Genomic DNA, 17,022 nt, shown 5'->3' with positions numbered 1-17,022 from the left:
AATTTTTTTTAAATGACCCATTTCATTTTAAGTATATTTTTTGCAGTAAAAGAAAGAGAAAGAAAGAAAAAGAAAGAAAAGACGGCCCCTGGCAGCATCAGAGGATACGATCTCCGTGTTGATGATGACTTCCAGGCCGTTGGGGTGGAAGACCCCGCTGATGTTCATGTTGAACTTGTCGAACTTGTGGATGGCCCGCGACGCCCGCACGTCCCACAGCACGCCGTCGTTTAGCACCAGGTCGTCAGTGGGGTTGAAGGTGGCACAGTTTCTCTTGTAGTTGTTGGCCAGGGCGGGGTCATTCAGGGTCAGGGTCTTCTGACCCGTCTGGATGTCGTAGATCTTCAGGACACGAAGACAAACGATGAGAAACGCGAGACAAACGTTCAAACCGTTCAACTCAGAATCAAATGAACTCCAAAACTACGGTTTCCTGCTGTCAGTAGTTTAAATGCAAATGAAGATTTTTAATTTAAGGGATTCCAGTTTTATCAATATCAACTCTTCTTCCTACTGTTATGATGAGAGGAGGCAGAACAGAACATTTTGGGCGACCTACGTTTGCGACTTGGTCTTTGGTGCCGATGACTCGGTCCTGAGAGAGTTTACTGAACTCCACGTAGTGATCGTCTGCAAAAGAGTTTCTGAAGGGGAAAAAGACACATCAACACCATGAAGACCACAGTCCACACCTCAGGGTGTCTATACAGTGTACACACAGGTGTGTAAAATTAAAAGTGAAGTGTGAGGGTGTGGCGGTTTTACTTTTTGATAAAGACTCCATCCATGCTCCACAGAGCCGACAGAGGGACGCTCCAGGAAGCAGAGGTGAGCAGCAGTTTCCCATCCTAAGAAGCACAAACGGTTACTTTCTAACAACAGCACACAAAAAGAGCTGAGGCTACAGCCGCTATTCATAACACAAAAACTGAGCATAACGTCAGCGCAGGTAGTCGAGGACCGCCTCGGTGCCTGCAGATCAGCTGACGTTATAGAAGAAAACAAATCCACACCACCAGACGTCTTCTTACATCAGAAACTCAAATATACTCAGTGCAGAATGAAATTTGTCCCTGACCCGGTCGAGGACCGTAGCCTCAAGTAAAAGAAAGCATGAAATATGCAAATGTTTGGGAATTCTGCTTAAACTACAGCGACTGTCTGTCACGTAGTGAAGTGCTGCCGCACGTCCAAGCTCGTCGTGCAGGATAACAACAGGTGTGTTTAAATGCTTGTGCAAATACCCTGGAGGGCTCGAGGTGTGTGATGGCGGACGTGTGGCAGGTGTAGTTGGCCGCCTCCTCTCCCGAGAGGACGTTGTAGAACTTGAGGTGACCGGAGCAGGATCCCAGCATCAGGAAACGCTCACAGGCTGAGAAGGCACAGCAGGTGAAGCCGCTCTCGTCTCCGTCGCCCTCGTGGAACACCGACATTGGGCGAAACCTCGACGAAGGGAAAAAAGGCAGAGGGGTGGAGAAGCAGAGGTCAATTTTAAACAGCCAAAAATAAGCTAAATAACCGTTTTTGCTGCAAAGGTGAGTCTGTTCTTTACCTGCTAAATATCAGATGTCTATCCAGACACGCTCGGTCCACACCTCCATATTTGGGGTACAGCACCCTGGCACCCAGGCGGGCGGTGAAGTTGGGAGAGGCTTGTCGTCTCTGCTTGGGCTCCGGGCAGCGGTGGGGCGTGAAAAGAGAGAAAGGGGGGCATGTGGTGACCGGGTTGGGGCAGCGGGCGTGTTGTTCCCTCAGGTACTCGGTGATGATGCTGTCGAGCGTTGGAGGGGAAGGAAGGTGACGTTCCAACTGCTTCTTCATTGCTGGAGTCTGACAGAGAGGGAAAGAAAGAGTAGCTGAGCTTAGACCGTGTCTCTGTGTGAAGACTGCGATGATACTGGTGACCGTGATCGAACCCTGACCTGTATGAAAGCACCGTGATCCGACTTCTGTTTCAGTGCACGAAGCTTTTTCCCTGAGCTGCACGGGGCCACCGGACGTTCCCGTGAAAACAAAATCCGGCCAAGTGGATATGAGCCCTGTCCCTGAGGTGAAGGATGAGGAAGAGGAGGGGGAGGAGGAGTGGGGTGGGCAGAGGTAGATGCAGAGGAGCACGAAGGGTGAGGAGGTGCCAGGGGTCGAGAAGAAGAGGGGGAAGGAGAAACTGAAGCACCTGAGGACACGGGAGAGGCTCCAACATGGCTGGCGATACGTGCCGCGATCCCGCCGGCTAACCTGCAAGTCCTGGGTACCACTGAGGCGGAGGGCGGGGGGGTTACGCAGGAAGGGGAGGGGTTTGGACAGAGGGTCGCTACGGGTAAATTGGCCTCCTTGACGAGTGTCTTTGCCGTGTCGTGAAGTCCTTTGGCCACGAGGTGGTTCCTGATCAGAACGAGGAGCTCCCTCTCCGAAAACGTGATGCGTGATTGGGCGACCACGTTGGCCCTCTGCAGGCGAGCCAACGACACGTCCGTGCCCATGAGAAGAGGTTTGCCAGACACTCGCTCGGTCAGCTCGGCGGCGAAGCGGCAGAAGCGGACGTGCTCGCTTCGTTTGTCCTGCAGCACGGGCTCCTTCATCAGCTGGAGACAGAAAACAGTGCATGAACACGATGAGAGCCTGAGAAAATCCTCCACCCTGCCTCCAACTGCAGTATTACTATAACTGCACCACACTAGTCTGTTAAACCTTCATGTATCATGTAGTTTTTGGGATCTCTACATCATCAGTTTTCTTGTCCTGAAAAACCCGACTAAACGACATAAAATTGCCGGATGAAGCAGAAATGACTCGTATACGCAAATGGATTTTTTTTTTCCTCTCTCCAGTTTCAAAAGATTCAAATTTTCTGGCCACAGAGTTTAAAAAAAACGTATATATACCAAAATTTAAATTTTACTTGGGCCTCATTATGCTTTGCATGCCTGTCTGCTTCGTTATAATGCTGGCTGCTCACACCAATTACCGCCCACGTTTTCTATAAAGAGGGCAGCGTGTTGCAGGCCAACGAGCAGCTGCAAGCTGTGGAAGGACTGAACGCTGCTAACACCCTCACTTCCTGCAGAAAAGCCTTTCGTAATAGTAAAGTAATAGTTTATTAACTTGTGACCTACAGTTAGTAAAGCTCTGCTGTTGTTGACTTCTCTTCAGTAAAATAACTTACTGTGTGTGCACGAGTCAGACCCATGAAATTAAGATTTCTAATAATAGCTTTAATATTTTATATTATAAGCTGCAGTTAACCACAGTGTGCAACTTTAAGTGCTTATGAAAAGGTAGCAGGGAAGCCTTTCAGAAGATGACCGTTTGCAGATGGATGTAAACTGATTTCTGGACACAGTGAGGCGAGGAAAGCGCACTCAGCGTTCAAAATCCAAGTTTATACAGGGGTCACCACTGTCCGGCCACCCTAAACTTCAGTCTGTTTTTTACCACAAAAGCATTAAAATGTCTTTCACTCAGATGATACACCTGTGCGCACCTGCTGAATGTGGCTCCTGGTGAAGAGCGGCAGCTTGCTGATGATCTGTCTGACGGCAGAGCTGCGAGAGAGTCCGACCAGAGCTTTGCAGGCGAGAGTGCGGATCAGGTCGGCGTCCGTGATGGGCATCTTCACTGACAGCAGGGACAGCAGCACCTGGAGACGACACGAGGAACACGAGAAGCATTTCGCTTTCAGGTGATCTCTTGTTTACAACAGGGGTCACCACAGCGGGTCGCTCCGCATGTTTGCTTTGGCAGATTTTTACCCCAGATGCCCCAAAAGGATCGGGTGTCCTCCCGGGATCAAACCGGGAAAGTTTCCACTGCTCGTCTGCTGCTCTTACCTTTATCCCATTGTTGTTCTGCACCACCTGCCACATGTGGGCCAGCACCCTGTTGTGAGGGGCAGGGGGCTGCTGGGGATGGAGTGATGGCCTGAGGAGGGTGATGGCAAAAGCCCCCACAGAGTTCAGGCTCTGGTCAGGGGCGCACACGCAGTTTATTATCACCTGCGACGATTTTAGAAGAAAAGAGAGGAAACGAAAGACAAATTTTCATCAGACTGCTGCACAAACGCTGCATCTAAAACAGTTTTATCTGATAAAATAGTTTAAACATTCAGATTCATGAGCCGATCTCTGCAAATACGCCTTTAAAGTTTGTTTATAAGGAGGGACGTCTGAGACCTCACAGCCTGGTCTGACAGGCTGATCTAATAAATCATAACGTGCTGATCCTTCATGCACAGATTCTGCACATTTCTGGGCAAACCCTTTTCTGGAGATTATTAAAGTCGACAGAATGTCTCACTAAGATATTTAAACCTTCTCCTTACTTGGAGTGCAGACTTCTGGATCTCAGCATCGTTGACAAACACCTCGCCCTCTGCCACACCCAGAATGATGCTCATACCTGAAGCAGAGGTGAGAGACAGTCACACGCAGAACACCCAAAGGTTAACAAAATCTCTCAGTTACAGTGGACCCTTTGTGCTTTTCCTCATTTACTGTCACACGCATCATGGTGAATGTTTATGAATGTTAACAATTTTAAGGTTTAGAGATCGAGTAAGCCAGGCTGCTCCGAGCGCCCAGTTTTATCTACTCTTGGATCTGCATGATGTCCATGAGGAGGAGGATATCCCTAATACGATCAGCTGTGAGCACAGAAGCCCCACCTACCCTCTGTCCAAGCTTTCTGTTTGAGAGTGGCAGCCAATCAGAAGACAGTTGGTTTGTGTCAGTGTAAGATACATAAGGATTATTTCAAATCCTGAATCATTCAATGTTACATGGAGCTGGAAACAATCAGAACAGTTTTAGCAGCACTAGAGGAAAAAACGATCAGATTTACTGACCCACAGTGGAAACGGGGGACCTGGTTTCATCCTGAACTTCTACGGTTTCTGCCAGGACCAGCTGGACTTTAGGAACCACCGCCAGGATGGAGAGGATGTCCAAAGCGTACCGCACAGTGTCACTCCTGGTGAAAAAAATGAGTTACACATCAGTGCTGCGTACAAAGACAAGAGCAAAACAGAAGCAGAAAGTAAGCAAAGCTACTTTTCCACTGAATCCTTTCTGTGTCATAATAACTCCCACCGAGTGCTCACAGCGTGCACGTATGTGTGTGAGCAGGGTTACCTGCCAAAGTAAGTCCTCCAGTCGCAGGCTGTAGATATGAGCTGCAGCATTAAGGGGACACAGGACAACTTGTAGAAGACCTCGACCGGCTCCCAGTGAAGCTGAGGAGGCGCGCACTCGATGAGAAACTCCATCATCTCAATAATCTGCTCTCTGGTGTACGAATAGGCCTGAAAGCAGGAAGCCGCAGACTTTCATGAGTTTTATATGAAGCCAAGAGCCAAAACTAAAGTTAATCTCCATAGACTCGTATTAAATGTCACGGCTGCTACGTCCATCTTTTATATTCAGTCTGTGCTCAGTGTTTGAACACCTTGCATTTTTAAACTTTAAGTCCTTATATCATAAACATTATACATTTAAATTGTCCTTTAGAGCAAACTCTGAGGTTATCATTTTAAGTATTTTGAAGCATCACTACTACTTATAGGTGAATATGAAACAGCTTATCTGCTTACAGCCACATTATAATGTTAAAATCCACATATTTAAATATTATATCCAAATATTTAAATCCAGATCACAAATGTGATTTAAGAGTTGCGTTATATCTCTTACAAAAACAGAACCAGGCTAAGAAAGGCACCGAGTCACATAACGATGGCAGAACTATAAAACAAAGTTTTAAACTGCAGATCAAAATTAAATCTGACCAAACGACACAAAGATTCACCAACAAAAGCATTTCATCTTCACTGACAACAAGGGAAATCTGTTGTTGCGGTTTAAATAAAAAAGTACAACAACGACTCACAAACTCCATCGAGTACCTTGTAAAACGGCTGCTGGGGAATGACGATACCGCCGTCTGACGCGTGCAGGGACTGCTTCACCTGCTCGGTCTTCACGGCGAGGTGAGCCTCAAAGTACCTTCACAAAGTAATCGATAATCAATGAGTGCGTTTTCACACTTTCACCTACTTTAACACAAGCAGAGAGGAACTGCCTGCATGTTGAGACTGTGAAGAGTATTTATTTACTTATACCTGACAACACAATAAAGAAATACATTATATATGTACAAATATCTAAATAAAACACGGGTGCTATGTCTGATAAGAATTTTTGTGTTTGCATCGTTTCACCTGCGCAGGGCCATGCAGGTGTGTTTGGCTGTCTGCCTGCTGGAGAACACCTGGTCATCACTCAGCCTGGACAGCTCGCTCTCCATGTTCAGGATCTCCAGAGTGCTGATCTACAAGCAGAGGAGACGATGCTAAAAGTTTCCGATGGAAAAAATGATTACTTCTGAAATTAGTTTAAATAATTTTAGAGCAAAGATTCACGGCTGACCAGGTTGACGAGCCTCCGGAGGCCGTCCTGCTGGTCGAACAGCTGCAGCACCGCTCGGAATGAAAAGGAGATGGAGAAAAACATGGTGGCGTGGCAGACGCCTGACGCGTGGGACGACTCCAGCAGCCACAGAGCGTAGGACACCGTGTCGGACAGCACGCCGTCGGGCAGCGTGCACACCTGCAAACACAGGACAGTGTTCACCATGACTGAGCTACGGTTGCTGTAATAATCCTGCACACAATAAGAAAAGTGCGGGTTAGCTTTACCCTCTCCATGGCGTCTTGGTTATACGCCAGGTAGTAGAGGCAGAGAGAAACTCCGGTTGCTGCCATTGAAGGCCTCGGGATCTCCAGGAGTTTCTGCACTCCTCCGTGAGCGATAAACTCTGCAGCAAACTTCTTATGGAGGAGCAGCGAGGCGAGATACTGACGAGAGAGCAACGACACACAGTAAGGCTGCAAACGGCGAACATCCGTTTATCAAATGACACGGTGCTGCAAATATAACGAGGAAGATTTAAAGGTTTCACGTAGATGTGAAAAGAACCACAGTGAGTGGGTTTACTGAGAAACTGATTTTACTGACAAGGGGAAAAATGATTTAATTTCATCTTTAAAATAAAATTTACTCATTTAAAACAAAATCATATAAAAATGTAATATTTGGGGTTTTTCCTGTTTTCAAGTTTTCAGTTTGTTTTGTTTTAATCAACAATCCCTAAACTGGCATAGAAATGGACAAAAATATTAATAATAATATTAATCATAATCATAATAATCACCACACAGACTACCGACTGAAACAAGAGTAAATAAACATGCAGCAGTCTTCCAACATCAGCCCTGTAATACTCACAGCTCACAGCTTCACCTACGTGAGATTCTGCATCAGCTACCAATTTAAATATAAGACATTTACAATTTTTAATGTAATTTTAATTTCCTTTTTCTGTGGTGAAGAATTACTGAACGCCAGAGGCAGCAATTACCTATGATTGCCTATCAGCTTACGGACGTATGAATTCCACTTTTACTGCTTCTCTACTCACACGACGGATCAATTAAGTTGAAATCAGGAGAATCAATTCATCAACTTTTCAATTAATCTGACACCTGTCCATCATCAGAAGAGCCTCTTAGTTCCTCCAAAACCTCTACACAGGAAGCACTGAACAGTGTCCACGATCTACAAACAACTTAAAGATGGAACACGTCTCCCTACATGTTACTATGTGACCAAGTACGACAGTGTTAAAAAAAAGAGAAAAAAGGCCTTTATCGTGAAATATCTCTGAGGACACTGACCTCAAAATTACAAAGGAGTTTAGTATGAACTAGGGATGGGTTTTGGCTGAATCGATTTTTTAATATAAATTTATTTTGCCCGAAAAGCCAGAATCTCAGGTTAAACCTCACAAAATTTCAACAACCACCAAACAGCTAAAACAGTAAATGAGAGCAGGTGCACGGATTCTGCACAAAGACGCAAACACAAAGCGTGGACCTGCGGATCAGAGTCAGTGAGATGTCGCCTTTCTCACCCGACGGCACGGGCACGGTCGGGGCTGAAAGCCGACAGCTCGCTGATCCTGATGTTTCAGCGGGTCCGCGCTTTGTGTTTACGTCTTTTTTGCGCGAGATTCTGAGCTGCAGGTTTTATCTCTCTCCAACCAAAATTCACTGAACCAGCAGCAAAAGAAGCAGCAAACTACGCTTCACATAAACATCGTCATGAATTCGCTGACTTTTGCTGTTTTGCTTCCACCACGATAAAATCACACTTCATGCACAGCTCTCTCTCTCTCTCTCTCTCTCTCTGAACTTCAAGAACAGTTTCCCGTCTAAAAATCTGTTTTTTTTTTTATTATTCGCTTGCACACATGTTGTTTACAGCGCGTTGGCCGCTCTTTTTCACTTTTCTTCTTACTTCAGAAAAGAAAGCCTCATTTCTGCTGTTCAATACTGAACAAATGTAAACTTTTTAAAATTATGCAAAATTGCAAAACGCTCAGCTGTGTCTCTAATCAAACCTCTGTAACTTTGCTCTGCTTCACTTCAGCAGCATCAGGCAATGGTCATATGTTGATTAATGGTTTCCTTTCGTTTTTGATCTACTGCAGAATATTTTTATAAAATCCCAGGCCAGGAAAGTCTCCTTCATGTTTTTCTGTGTTTTATACTCAGCTACTTTGACACAAAGGCATCTGCTGTGATGCTCACACCTTTGATAAAGTCTCACAAGTGTCAGCTTTCTTTTTATAGATATAAAAATATGGAAATGTACTGATGCATGATCTGAATTATAATATTTCTGACTGCCTGAGGCAAAATTTCCCCGATTCGAATCGAATCGTGGATCGAATCGATTCGGGACCTTGTGAATCGGAATCGAATCGATTCTAGAAATCAATGACGATACCCAGCCCTAGTCTGAACCCAGTTTCATCACATCAAAAATGAAACAAACTGTGGTGATGGGGCTGAGAGCCACCCACAGAGGTCTGGATTATCTTTCACACACAGACGCTCGGACTCAGCGGGGAGGGGCTGGACTGACAAACAAGGAGAAGCGTGATCTGAGCTGCTGAGAGGCTCATTAAAGCATCTCGATATGAAGATTTACCCCTCAGTAAGTTACATTTGTAAAATAAACATACACCACGTTCTGTCACAATAAGGTTGGGAAAGTGCAAACTTTTAACACAGAACACATAAACATACGTTGTATACAGCGCTTTGAGTAGAAAGCGCTATATAAGAATCAGTCCATTTACCATTTAAGGCAGTCGTTCAAACAAACGTATCAACGCTGAACATGGAACAAACTAACTGAATTAAAATTATCTAACAGCAAGTGACCAGACAGATGTTGACACACTGGAAGGACTTGCTCTCTCTGAGCATGATCTATGAGTATAATATACACGCATGTACGAACGCTTTACTCAGAGAGCATCAAAGCACAAAATCATCCACAGCATTTCATAAAATTCCCTCTACATTCATTTTTTAAAAGGAACGCCGTCATCCTTACCAGCAGGGCGTCAAAGGTGAGCTGGACGTTGTTGGTCTGTCTGAGGTCGATGTAGTTCATCAGCAGCGACCGCGTGTCCAGCTGCATGAAGACAGCCAGCAGCTGCACACAAGGAGAAGCATCTATTTAATTTTCAAAGGGAAACTGAACTGACCATTAATCATGTTCACAGAAGGAGAGCACTACAGCAAGTAGGAAAAGTTGTTTTAATGTCTCCAGAGGTGAGTTAAGCTGAATTAATGAAAATTGAAAATTTGAAAAGAAAAGAAAAACATCTGTGTTGAGCTGAAAGTGAACGAGTCAGATCCTTTCAAAATATCCCAGTCTTCATAAACTACGACTGCTGGAGCGCAACGTTCATAACATCACTGCTGCAGGTGCTCTGTGGGTTATCTAGGGACCGATTTTTCATGAGCCTGATGCTCTGTCTCTGTAATGACGTGTCTCCTGGTGTAAGGTAACGTAAACCCTTATGAAAGAAAAAACACCCCAAAAATCTGATGGCCCCCTCTGAGCAAGCACTTTGTGACAGTGGGAAGGAAAAACTCCCTTTTAACAGGAAGAAACCTCCAAAAGAACCAGACTCAAGGACAGGGGGGGTTCATCAGTTGTGAATTTCTACTTGTTAAAATTATTTTCATTCTCCACACAGTTTCAGATTTGCGTGCCTACCTCCTGGTAATCTCCGAGCGGGGTCAGATACTGCAGGATGAGCCGCTGCTCCATGGCCGGGCTCAGCGGCGAAAGGCGGAAGTCGGTGCCGATCATCACGGAGCTCATCTCAGACCATGAGGAGGTGCTGGCTGGCTGTTCGCTGGCCTCGGTCCTCTCTGCGTCCTCTCCACTCCTGCCCGAGGAGTTGGTAAAGTTCAGTTTCTGCTTTACCTTCCTCCCGTTCTCCTTTATAGCCCGTTTCTTGGCTCCTCCTCCACCTCTTCCTCCCTGCATGTCCTCCGTCTCCCTGGACGCAGAGTCCGGAGCGACTTGGTAAACGAAGCCTGGCAGCAGTCGGGCAGAGCTGCTGCTGCGGCCACCGTTCTTCTGAGCTGAGCCGAGCAGAGACGTGGGTTTGGTGTTGGACGTGGTCCTGCTGCTCTCCCCGGCTCTTTCATTTCTCACCTCCTCCTCCATCGTGTCTTGCTGGGCTGTTGTGACGCTTGAGGTTTGTGCAGTTTCAGCCTGAGAGTCCTGAGGTAGATTCTCTGAGGTGTGGGTGGCACTAAAGTGACTCGTGGCCTCTTGAGACTGCAGCTCGTGCAACCGCTTGATCATAACCGGCACCTGGAGGATGAGGAAACTCAGATTTTATGACGCTGATGCAAAAACTCGAAAAATCAAGCACAAAGACTGTATATAAAAGATTACAGCCATTACAGACTTCATGCTTTATGAAGTCTGTGGTCAAACAGACTTTTAACCCTAGGACGCTGCACACTCGATGCACTAATAACATGTTTGCTGCTGGTCTATGCATGCAGCACATTAACAAAACTAACTAGCATTAGCTGATAATGTAGCACATCATCCAAACATCGTTACTTCCAAACTACAAAATGCTAAAACTCCAGTGGTGAGGGATCCAAATATGGAATCTAGAACCCTGTGGATCACGTCACAACAGCCATGTCCATCGTTTACATACAGTCTTTAATTACTGCCACCCACCAGCTGAGCGTTCTCTTCTCTGTAGTTGGCCGCCATTTCCTGGTTGCTCATGGCTCGGGCCAGCAGACCCGTGGCGTAGACACACAGCGGGCGCTCTGCTTCACGAGCCCAGCCAAACAACCTTTCAGCCAGACCCTCCTGCACAGAGAGCACAGCGCAAACACAGGTGAGCAAAGAACAGGAACAGCCTATCAGAAACAAGTGCTTATTCTGCTCACAGGAGTCACATGTCGGAAACCTTTTAATAAATGTCTCTGTGATGTTTACTCAAATTAATTATTCCCATATTTCCATCACTTCCTCTTTAATCTACACAGCAAAACTTTTTCAAATGTATCACCCTATCATCATGAAAAGAAATGCACATTATTAAGGTGGATTTCGGTTTTGATATGCACATCCATATACTGTAATTTATCAGAACTGTATAAATTAACAAAACCCAAATCCTCTAACTCCACATGGACCACCCCAAACATGTGATCCCTCATAGTAAAATATTTTTAGGACATTTTATAGACGTATCCATAATTTTTTTTTTGAACGCACACACACCAGCTCTATAATCTAACAGTGATTTACGTCTAAATAATGTTTACCTTCTCTTGGAAGACGACGGCCGTCTCCAGGCCCGGGCAAATGTTCTGAAGCAGGCGGCAGGCTGCTGTGTTGAGGCTGTGTTCCCTGCTGGTCATTATGTACGTGTCCAGCAGCTGTGAAACACACAAAAACAAACTTACAGTGTAGCACAAACTGCCCAGCTACCTGCTCGAGACAACGTTCACCGGCCTCGTTTCTAAACTGTGCACACATATTGGTACAGTGGCACTGATGGGGCTGTATAAAGAAAGGAGAGTGAACAATGACTTTGTCTATTAAAGTAGATTTGCTTGATTCCCAGTTTAAAACGACAGATCTGGTTCATTTTCTCACTGCACACAGGGAACTAAATTTAAAACATCCCTGTATCAAACAACACTGAAAACTTTCTGCACCTGTGTGTGTGTGTGTGTGTGTGTGTGTGTGTGTGTGGGGAGTGAAGCTGTGGAACGAAGTGAAGAACTGAAGCAATGTCCCAGCATGCCTCAGTTTAAACAGCGGTTCAAAAATACTGTTTTTGCAAAGTACAGGGAGGAGGCGGGGCTCTGATCAGGCGTTCTCACCACTACTTTCACAATAATGATGTGTATATGTGTGTGTGTGGGTGCACAAGTATGCTTATATATGTATACATATCTGTAAATTTGTATATCTTTTGACATGTTACTGGGGTTATACAAAATAATAATAAATAAATAAATAATACATGTAACAAATTGTAATGAAGAATTTCTAATGAGCAGGGCATAAACAGGAAGACAAAGTGCTTTTGCTTTGTTTGTTTGTCTCATATTTCCTCTGTTGTTGTTGTTATACTATTTTAACATGTTCAAAATAAAGATTCAATACAATACGATCCTGGCACCAGCTAAAGGCTTAAATGGCTGCTGGGTGGAGCTTCTGTACTCAAAGCGTGAAGCCTGATAAGGCTGCCCCAGCTGACGGCTCACAGACTTTTACTCTACATGATAGATGAAGGCAACTAAGAACATTTATACAAAAACCAGCTTGTCGCACTTTAAATGTTGCGCACACCACCCTCTGAACCACACTCCATCATTTGGTTTACAAGAGGACAAAAACAAGTAGCAGCCCTTACTGCATTAGTGAAGTCATCGTTCATAAAGAGCATCTTCAGGAGTTGTCCCAGCATGCAGTCAGGGTCCGCCCGTCCTGCAACGTTAGACCCGAGTCACAAAAGTCTGAACAATTTGAATGATTGGTTGTTGAAATCATTTTACGGAAACGTGTGTGGAAAACATGCAACATAGAGGCCAGAGGGTCCAGGACTCACCTGGATGACGGTCATCAAACGGATCCGGGTCTGCTTTGTGATACTCTCCCGTCTCTTTCTCAATCAGCTCCGATATTCTGCAGAAAACACACTGATGAGACAGGGTTTCTACTCAAGATGGACCCACAGACGCAGACAGACTGAGAGGCTCTGACATCACACGTCATCTGCGTCGTTAAAAGCTTAAAAAAAAAAAAAAACCCCAAACCTGTTTAAGATGGACACCAGCTGCTCTGTGGGGCCTCTTTGTGCTTCTTCCCATTCGTCGAGCAACGCGGAGAGATCCGCCTTTGAATCAACAGCCATGGCAACCGCCATGGCAGCTGACACGGCACTCGATAACGCAGACGTCAAGGCGGCCGCGATGGCGGCCGATGGCTCTTCGTCTGCAGAAGACATTGCTGCCTGGAAGAGAGGAAGAGGAGGAGGAGAGGAAGAGGCAGATAATTCAGTTATTCAGTGTTGTATTAGATGTGGAGCTAAAGTTAAAGAGAAAAATACTTTTGTGCAGTTTTATTCATCATAGACACTTCAGGCTGGTGCTGTAATGGTATGGAGATCATTTCTTCTCTTTACACCATCTGAGTAATGTTGCTGTTGCTGATCATGTGCATCCCCTTATGACCACAGTGTGCCATCTTATGATGGCTGATTCCAGCAGGATAATGCACCATGTCACAAAACTCTGCAGCAGCCATGTGACGCCATCGTGTCAACATGGACCAAAATCTCTGAGGAGAGTCTCCAGCAGTTTGTTGATGCTATGAGACGCCTTAATAGCATTGATTCAAAGTGGAACTGTGGAGTGTGACTTCAACAAGTGAGCAAAACTGGTTCACATTTAATTAAAACCACAAGCATGTGACTTTAAACTAAATTAAACCCAAACAACAGAAACTGATTAAAATCCTGCTGATTTTACTTTGGGGGATGGATGAAAGTATGAGTGGATAAAAATACAAAATTCTATTTAATTTAATTCAAAAGACTAGAATAATATCCGTTTATGGCCTGGTTTGGTTCACATGAAATAAAAGACACTAATTCTGTCTTCCTTACACCAGCTCCCCATAAAGTTAAATGTTCAGTTTAAAATCCTGGTGATCTGTCCTCCATGGTCAGACGCCTCCATATATCACTGCGTTAGTAAAACCATCCATGTGGTTTAGATTTCTGAAGTCAGACGATTAACGCTCGGAGGCTGTACCAAGGTCCAGCTAAAGACAAAAGGAGAGCGCAGTTTTGTGGTTGTGGAACTTGCTTCCATTGGACATAAGCTCTGTGGACACTGCTGATACCACCTGTGCAGGCTTGCCTTTATTTAGTTTTCGTACCATATTAACTGCTGTATGTGTTCTGTATTGTGAAGCACTTGTGAGTTTTGTACTTGAGAAGCAGCATATAAATAAGCCTTACTTACTTAAAAACCTGCTAATGCCTTTTCTGATTAAACTGTACGAGTATGCAAAATCCTGAATGCAAAATCCTGAATTGTTTTTTAAGTCCTAATTGTGCTGAACAATCATGAGCCAGCATGCATCTTTATGACATTTTTTTTTTTAATTATGAAGAGTTCTGATATAAACTATAACAAAGACAAGTAAAAATTAACTTTTTTAGGACTTTTTCAAACTTCCTAACTTCTTCTGTCATCAAATCCACTCGGTGCTTCTTCAAATACTGAGGTACAACACCTTCAAAGACAGGTGTTGAAAGAGCCGTTAGGAGGGAGGTTGCTGCTTTTAATTTCATTTCAAATGTTTTTTAAATATTATTTTTCAACGTGGATGTAAACTGATATCGTGTGCACCTAGGAGGCACTCGGGTCATTTAAAAAGCCTCATTCTGCGGAAAAATCCAGAGGTGAGCGGAGATGTTATATTTTCTACGATACGTGTTGTTGGTCAAACCGCACTTTGAGTGCTGTAAGCACAGTCGAACCTGCTGCTGTCCGACCAACAACGGCAGGCTTTGTAACTCACCAGCCGCCGTCTCAGAGAGGCTCTGCGCTGAGGCATGACGGGAGGCTTCTTCACACACAAACACAGCTGTGACAGCTGGAAACACCTGTGCACCAACAGGTGGCCTCTGCACGGATACCGGGCTCAGGGGTCAGAGGGTAAGCTCAGCGCAGCTAGCAGTTAGCAGACTCGGCTAACTCGCTCTAACTCGACTCGCATCTTTTTGTTTATTTTATTTTTGTCCGACTGCCCTCCCCCCGTCACCCTGTCCCTCCCTCCGGGTCCCACCGCGGTGAGATAAGGCGCCAAGCCCCTCTGAGCGCACTGGAAGCGGCGCTGTGCGGCAGCCTCATGTCGGACACAGCTAGCTTCTCTGAGTTTCGCACGTCACTCACCTGAGGAGCAGCTTCCTCTGCGCTCCGCTCCCTCCTCGGTACAAACTCTCACAGCTCAGCCTCACAGCAGCAGCTCGAACCGCACCGACACTCAACGTTTCACGTGAAAAAAAACTTTCACGTTTATTTTCAAACTTCTCCCGGCGGCCGCACACGACGTCAACAGAACGAGTCGACGTTAGATGACGAAACACAGGCGACGCTCTCCCTGGGACTTGTAGTTCAAAATTCCTGTTCCACCAAAAGGACTATGCCACAGTGTTTCACGCCATCCCTGCTGGTGTTTTAACATCATATATGAATTCTGACCCCTCTACCGCTGGATCCTGCGGTTTCCTCTGTTGAACAGATCTGTGTCCCCGCCAAAAAGAAGAAAGACAACCGTGACGTACGAACAGAACTTGTGTCCCAATGGCGTTGCTTACTGGAATAATTTATACCGAGACCTGGAGTGGAAGAAAAGTTGGACATTACCAACAAAGTAAAGGAAATATATTTTAAAGTCATTCTTCGTTTTTACCCCACCATAACCTTTCTTGTACGATGTTTAAAAAAAAGACATTGATGTTAACTGTTCATGTCAGAAAGAGAGGATATTTCTCACTTATACTGGTCCTGCTTCTGGCAAGATTTTTGTTTCTTTTATCTATTCTGACTGTTATGGAAATTATTGTTTGGCTTTTTTGATTACTCTGCAAATGGGGCTAACACATTTTATTTGAAAATTTCATATACATCTTCAAAGGCCCAAGCCGTTTGGAGGTTTAGGCCTCCCTAATTTCCAGTACTATTATTGGGCCGCCAATATCAGGTGTTTGTTGTATTGGAGACACTACAATCTCGAACCGTCACCACCAGTTTGGGTTGCCATGGAGTCATATTCAAGTGGGAAAATTTCTCTACCTGCGACTTTAGGTTCATCACTCCCTTTGGCATTGCCTCTACCCAGTAACAATAGAGTTGTCCAGCAGTCTCTTAGAATCTGGTCTCAGTTTAGGAAGAGGCTGGGTCTCTGGGCTTTCTCACTTCAAAGCCCAGTTGCAGCAAACCACCTATTTGTTCCCTCAATGGCAGATAATGCTTTTCATATCTGGCGTAGAAAGGGCCTAAAATCCTTTGCAGACTTATATGAAGATGGACAATTTGCAAGTTTCTCTCAAATATCCACCAAATTTGGCATAGCTGCAGCTCAGTTTTTTCGTTTCTTACAGGCCAGACACTACATGCAGACTGTGACAGCAGAATTCCCCCAAATACCTCCACATAATCCAGTAGACGATTTTTTAATGGTCAACCCAACCTCAAGGGGCATAATATCAGCCTTGTACAATTTAATTTACAATTTACAATGCTCTTCAGTAACTGCTATCAAATCTAAATGGGAAAAGGACCTTACCTTTCATATTACGGATGAACTGTGGGACTCTATCCTTGGCCAGGTTCACAATATATCAATGTGTGCTCGACATACACTTATCCAATTTAAGATAGTTCATCGGGGGCATTGGTCCAGGGATAGGCTGGCACACATATACTCAGGGGTGGACCCAGCCTGTATAAGGTGTGGGGGTGCTCCTGGTACATTGTTTCATATGTACTGGTCCTATCCTTCGTTGTCCACCTTTTGGAAATCCGTTTTCCATACGATGTCT

The 17,022-nt window shown here is 45.1% G+C and overlaps 1 protein-coding gene across 3 annotated transcripts in view; it reads right to left on the bottom strand.

Moving 5' to 3' along the window:
* The window catches only part of LOC134627343 (DDB1- and CUL4-associated factor 1-like), a 21,433-nt gene extending 5,843 nt beyond the window's left edge, over window positions 1–15,590 (bottom strand). For 2 of the 3 annotated variants that reach the window (XM_063473337.1, XM_063473335.1), the window contains exons 1-23: window positions 14,997–15,195; window positions 13,223–13,419; window positions 13,015–13,091; window positions 12,820–12,893; window positions 11,720–11,833; window positions 11,121–11,258; window positions 10,128–10,736; window positions 9,456–9,557; window positions 6,689–6,847; window positions 6,420–6,599; window positions 6,212–6,321; window positions 5,897–5,996; window positions 5,127–5,296; window positions 4,841–4,965; window positions 4,319–4,395; window positions 3,828–3,992; window positions 3,482–3,637; window positions 1,923–2,582; window positions 1,553–1,830; window positions 1,245–1,443; window positions 766–848; window positions 560–644; window positions 109–342 (exon numbers count right to left, since the gene is read on the bottom strand). In XM_063473337.1, the coding sequence (XP_063329407.1) occupies window positions 109–342; window positions 560–644; window positions 766–848; window positions 1,245–1,443; window positions 1,553–1,830; window positions 1,923–2,582; window positions 3,482–3,637; window positions 3,828–3,992; window positions 4,319–4,395; window positions 4,841–4,965; window positions 5,127–5,296; window positions 5,897–5,996; window positions 6,212–6,321; window positions 6,420–6,599; window positions 6,689–6,847; window positions 9,456–9,557; window positions 10,128–10,736; window positions 11,121–11,258; window positions 11,720–11,833; window positions 12,820–12,893; window positions 13,015–13,091; window positions 13,223–13,419; window positions 14,997–15,032 (4,128 nt within the window). In that variant the 5' untranslated portion in view covers window positions 15,033–15,195. Of the gene's footprint in view, window positions 1–108; window positions 343–559; window positions 645–765; window positions 849–1,244; window positions 1,444–1,552; window positions 1,831–1,922; window positions 2,583–3,481; window positions 3,638–3,827; window positions 3,993–4,318; window positions 4,396–4,840; window positions 4,966–5,126; window positions 5,297–5,896; window positions 5,997–6,211; window positions 6,322–6,419; window positions 6,600–6,688; window positions 6,848–9,455; window positions 9,558–10,127; window positions 10,737–11,120; window positions 11,259–11,719; window positions 11,834–12,819; window positions 12,894–13,014; window positions 13,092–13,222; window positions 13,420–14,996; window positions 15,196–15,370 lie in introns of those variants that run through there. The other variant, XM_063473336.1, reaches the window with a different exon arrangement.
* Between the last annotated feature and the right edge of the window lie 1,432 nt (window positions 15,591–17,022).

This window comes from Pelmatolapia mariae, linkage group LG5 (genome assembly GCF_036321145.2).
Source record: "Pelmatolapia mariae isolate MD_Pm_ZW linkage group LG5, Pm_UMD_F_2, whole genome shotgun sequence".
Taxonomy (NCBI): Eukaryota; Metazoa; Chordata; class Actinopteri; order Cichliformes; family Cichlidae; genus Pelmatolapia; species Pelmatolapia mariae.
The sequence above is the reverse complement of the archived record's forward strand: the minus strand, read 5'-3'. Positions and strand labels throughout refer to the sequence as shown.